Source organism: Propithecus coquereli, unplaced genomic scaffold, assembly GCF_000956105.1.
Source record: "Propithecus coquereli isolate 6110/MARCELLA unplaced genomic scaffold, Pcoq_1.0 Scaffold2, whole genome shotgun sequence".
Lineage (NCBI taxonomy): Eukaryota > Metazoa > Chordata > Mammalia > Primates > Indriidae > Propithecus > Propithecus coquereli.
The window spans coordinates 8,826,869-8,832,400 of record NW_012144966.1 but is presented as its reverse complement, the minus strand read 5'-3'; the positions used below and the strand labels follow the sequence as shown (position 1 = coordinate 8,832,400).

Genomic DNA, 5,532 nt, shown 5'->3' with positions numbered 1-5,532 from the left:
TATATATTTTTAGTTGTCCGATTAATTTCTTTTCATTTTTAGTAGAGACGGGGTCTCGCTCTTGCTCAGGCTGGTCTCGAACTCCTGAGCTCAAATAATCCGCCCGCCTCGGCCTCCCAGAGTGCTAGGATTACAGGCGTGAGCCACCGCGCCCGGCCCACAACCGGTTTTAATGATACTTTGTATGCATTAAATAATCCAAAAAGAGAGTATCTATTAACAAAAGTCTCATTTTACAAAATGTGACCACAGAATTTTAAATCACAAAGTAGTATGACATAAAAGACATAAAATATCAGCTCACAATGTGTTTATATAATTTTATTTAAGAATCAAAAAGCAATCTTTTCCAAATTAGATGGTTACTATTAAACTGTGTGAAAGTATCACGAGTATAACAAATGCAGGTATGAACAAAAAGCAAACAAAAGACGGGGAATGTTTCACACATTTAAAATTTTATTTTGTAAATATACTCAACATCTCCTTAGGAGACATTTAATATTGCCTTGATAAAATTAAACCCTGCATTCTTGGGTCTACCAGCAGATACATCCTTTTCTTCTAGCTAACATATAAAAATGTTTTGCTTACTAACTCATAAGTTACTAGTGAAATTACCTAACAGGTACATACCTTCCCAACCTATCGAAAACTGGGGCACTTGGTTTGCTTACATTGTTGAAGAATAAGTCTAATTGAAATGTATGTGGCGATGTCTCCCTGTGAATAAAACAAAGTCAAAATATCAGCCTTTGTAATAATCAGTTCCTAAATTAAAACAAAAAAATATAGTAAGTACAAAGTTAAGAGCAATTCTAGAATTAGAATATAACATTCCTAAGATTTAAATAACAAAAATATAGATTTTTTTTTCTTTTTTTTTTTATGAAGGGGTGGAGAGTTGTGAGGAGGGGTACTCAATTTCCTTGTTTTTTTTCATTGTTGTTGAGACAGAGTCTTACCCTGTCGCCCTGGGTAGAGTGCAGTGGTGTCACTGTAGCGCACTGCAACCTCCAACTCCTGGGCTCTAAGAGATCCTTCTGCCTCAGCCTTCCAGGTAGCCGGGACTACAGGCACACACAATGCCCAGCTGATTTTCTTTTTCTTTTTGGGAGAGATAGGGGTCTCACTCTTGCTCAGGTTGGTCTCCAACTCCTGAGCTCAAGCAATCCTCCCACCTCAGCCTCCCAAAGTGCTGGGATTACAGGTATTACCATATGTTGGAAACTTACTCCTCAAAGCAACAGTGTGGGGAGGCAGGCCCTAATAAGAGGTGATTAGGTCATGAGGGCACTCTGCCCTCATGAATGGATTGATGTTGTTACCTGAGCAGTAGGTTAGTTATCCCATAGTGGGTTAGTTAGCGTGGGTGCGCTTGTTATTTAAGAAAAAAGCAAGTTTGGCCGGGCGCGGTGGCTCATGCCTGTAATCCTAGCACTCTGGGAGGCCGAGGCAGGTGAATCGCTCAAGGTCAGGAGTTCGAGACCAGCCTGAGCAAGAGCGAGACCCCGTCTCTACTAAAAAAAAAAAAAAAAAAAAAAATACAAAGAAATGATCTGGACAACTAAAAATATATATATATGTGTATATATATATAAAAAATTAGCCGGGCATGGTGGCGCATGCCTGTAGTCCCAGCTACTCAGGAGGCTGAGGCAGGAGGATTGCTTAAGCCCAGGAGTTTGAGGTTGCTGTGAACTAGGTTGACACCACAGCACTCTAGCTCAGGCAACAGAGCAAGACTCTGTCTCAAAAAAAAAAAGAAAAGAAAAAAGCAAGTTAAATCTCCTTTTGCTCTCTTGCGCCCTCTGGCCCTTCTGCATTCCTCCATGTGATGACACAAGAATGCCCTTGTCAAATGCTAGCACCTTGATATTGGATTTCCCAGCCCCCAGAAATGTGAGAAATAGATTATTTTTCTTTATAAATTACCAGTCTGTGGTGTTCTATTATAGCAACACAAAATGGACCAAGACACACCATTTGATTCACTTTTTTCTAGGAAGTGTTTCTTCAGAAACACTAATATGCAACAAAGATTTTTTTCAAGAGGATACTCATCACATACTGCTACTTGTAATTTGAAAACTAAAAACCATCTAAGGGGTCAGGTGTGGTGGCTCATGCCTGCAATCCCCATACTGTGGCAGGAAGATCGTTTGAGCACAGGAATTTGAGACCAGCTGAGCAACACAGCAAGAGATCCCAACTCTACAAAAAATAGAAAAGTTAGCTAGGCTTGGTGGTGTGTGCCTGTAGTCCCAGCTACTCAGGAGGCTGAGGCAGGAGGTTGCAGTGAGCTATGATGATGCCACTGCACTCCAGACCGGACAACAGAAGGGGACCCTGTCTCAAAAAACACAAAACAAAAAACCATCTAATGGTCCCCACAAAAAAGACTAATCAAATAAATTACAACACATTTATTCCTTAGACTATGTAGCTATTAGAAATCATAAATTCAGATAATATTTAATAATATGAAAGTACTCCTGACACATCATTAAATGAAATACAGGAATACAAAGAAAAATACACAGTAGGGTCAGAGTAACAACATACATTTACCTTACCCGAATTCAACCATATATGCCCAACAACTCTAGTCTCCCCCTCTTCCCTTCCTCTTCAAACTAGACCCTGGACTCTCACATCTCAAGAAAAGGGAAAAGAGCTGAAATGCAAACTCTTTATGTTTGACGCCCTAAAGGCTCAGGTGCTAGTCACTGAAAAGTGATTTAAAGAATCTAAGGTAATCTGACTGCATTAGACTTTTATCTCACAACTTGGTGACTATAAAAAAACCTAACCTCACATATTTACCACTGGTAAAAAAACAATATAATATACATACACACATACATACATAAACACGCACACACATTAAAACCCACAAAATACCAAAAGTTAAAATTCTCTTGGAATAGAGAAATTACAGGGATTTTAACTTTACCTATGCATTTCTGAATTTTATAAAGAGAAAAAACACTATTGTAAAGTATGCTCACAGATATCATTTGATCTCTAACATTATTTTCAACTTTGAGATTCTAGTCTTCCTGAGTTAGATTTGTTTTATTGTGTTAATACTTTATTTCACTGTTCTGTAACGTATTAATCATGTATAAAGCTGTTTCTGATACTTTTATATTTGGAGTTATTAAACACGAAGAGCCACTCATCCTTAGCTAAGAAAAGGAAAAAGGATAAGAAGAAGGAAAATGAAATCAATACTCCTACTCATTGTAGCTAATGGCAGAGATCCAGTTTGCCTGCTATGGTACCCAGCCTCCAAGATGGCCCCCAGTGACTCCATTAGCTTCCTAGCATTCACATCCTGTGTAGTTCCCTCCCATACTGTACCAGCAGAATATGTAACCAATACAATATGGTAAAGGTGATAATGTCACTTCTGATATTAAGTTATAAAACACACTGACTGTGGCTTCCTTCTTGGGCATGCGCTCTCTCACTCTTGGATCACTTACTCTGGAGCAAGCCATGCCATGCCATGAGCAAGTCCATGGTGTGGATCTCCTAGCAAGGAACTGAAACCTCCTACCAGGAGCCACTTGAGCCACAAGCAAATTCTCCAGCCCCAACCTATATCTTGACTACAACCTCCTGAGAGAACCTAAGCCAGCTAAGCCACTCCTAGATTCCTGACCCTCAGAAACAATGTGAAATAATAAATGTTTAGTTTTAGGCTATTATTTGTTATAGAAAAATAGATAACTAATAGGTCTTGCTTGACCAAAAGTAGTACAAGTAGAGAAGACTGTCAGATATATTATCGATACCCCATCTTTACAATTCTACATACATCTCCCTTTACAGGTAAAGAAGAAAGAAACATATAGGAAAACATGAGTTTTAATTTTCTTAAACATGGATCAAAGATACGAAGTCAATTATAATGATCGTTCATTGCAAGCATTAATTAAACATCTTATTGTTTTATTTTGTATCTTTTAATTTTTGAATGGTACTTTTGGAGATTTTATATCTATTTCTAAAATTAACAAACTATTTTTTCACAATTATGAAGAAATGAGCCCTTAACTTTGAATCTGTCCCATAACACTTGATCATGATTTAGCTAGTTTAACTCTTTTATATGATAGAAATTGAGTTATCCATAGCATGCCCAGAATGAAATGTGATATGGATACATAAAACTAATACCTAGGCTATAAGCTATAAACTCATGTAAGATATATTAGTATTTATTATATATATCTAATATACAATACTAGGTATATTTAATATATTTATGATATATATTCATGTTTCCACAGCCAAAATTTGGCTTATATATCCAACCCTATAATTAAAATCAGAAGATAATGATTATTCATGTTACAACAAAGATCAAATTTCTCTATTTTATGTTAGTAGTTAAAGCTATCTATAACCCCATGTTAGAGACTAGATTTTACATTTTATTTCTCACAGTAACTTAGAGAAAACATCAAATAATTACTTGCTAGTTACAGCTATTGGCTAACTTGAAGCTACAAAATAATAAAAAGACATATCAGGCTAAGAAGATCACCAAGTCATAAAAACTGATACCATAAAATCATACAATAAGGCAATAATGTAATAAAAAATAAATTTCTTAATATTCAAACTACATCTTACTTATTTTCAAGAGAAAAGTCAGTTTAAAAATACTTCATCTATTTGATTATGCCACCCCAGAGTATTTTGGAAAATGTAAACCTATTTCTGCCAACATACATTCATTCATTCATTCAATCATCCATTCATTCATCTAGAGACAGAGCCTCACTGTTACCCAGGCTGGACTGCAGTGGTACAATCATAGCTCACTGCTACCTTGAACTCCCGGGCTCAAGGGATCATCCCACCTCAGCCTCCTGACCTCCTAAGTAGCTGGGACTATGAGTACACACCACCACAACCAGCTATTTTTTTATTTTTTGTAAAGACGTGGGTCTAGTTATGTTGCCCACACTGGTCTCAAACTTCTGGCCTCAAATGATCCTTGTACCTCGGCCTCCCAAAGCACTGGGATTACAGGTACGAGCCACTGTGCTTGACATCCACCAACTTAAAAAAAAAAAATGATGAATAAAGAAAAATCTTACCTAGTACTTAGGTCAAATAATTATTCTTTTCAAGTTTAAGATGACATATTCATTATATAGAAAATCTAGAGTTTAATCACAATGCAGCATAACCATAACTGAAGAAAGTTTCAGGATTTTATTACTTACGAAATACTATCTTAAATTTTTGCACTTAAGAATACGTTTCTAAGACAATCTTTAGTCAAAAAACATTTTCAAAAAGAGAGTTTAGTGCTCGCTTCGGCAGCACATATACTAAAATTGGAACGATACAGAGAAGATTAGCATGGCCCCTGCGCAAGGATGACACGCAAATTCGTGAAGCGTTCCATATTTTTTGGATAGAGCTGGAACGCATTCTACTAAGTGAGGTATCCCAAGAATGGAAAGACAAGCACCACATGTACTCACCATCAAACTGGTATTAACTGAT

At 36.9% G+C, this 5,532-nt stretch overlaps 1 protein-coding gene across 2 annotated transcripts in view; it reads right to left on the bottom strand.

Moving 5' to 3' along the window:
• Window positions 1-5,532, bottom strand: part of KIAA1429 (KIAA1429 ortholog) — a 74,738-nt gene that overhangs the window by 50,070 nt on the left and 19,136 nt on the right. For both annotated transcript variants that reach the window (XM_012643630.1, XM_012643631.1), the window contains exon 3: window positions 637-723. In XM_012643630.1, the coding sequence (XP_012499084.1) occupies window positions 637-723 (87 nt within the window). The remainder of the gene's footprint in view (window positions 1-636; window positions 724-5,532) is intronic.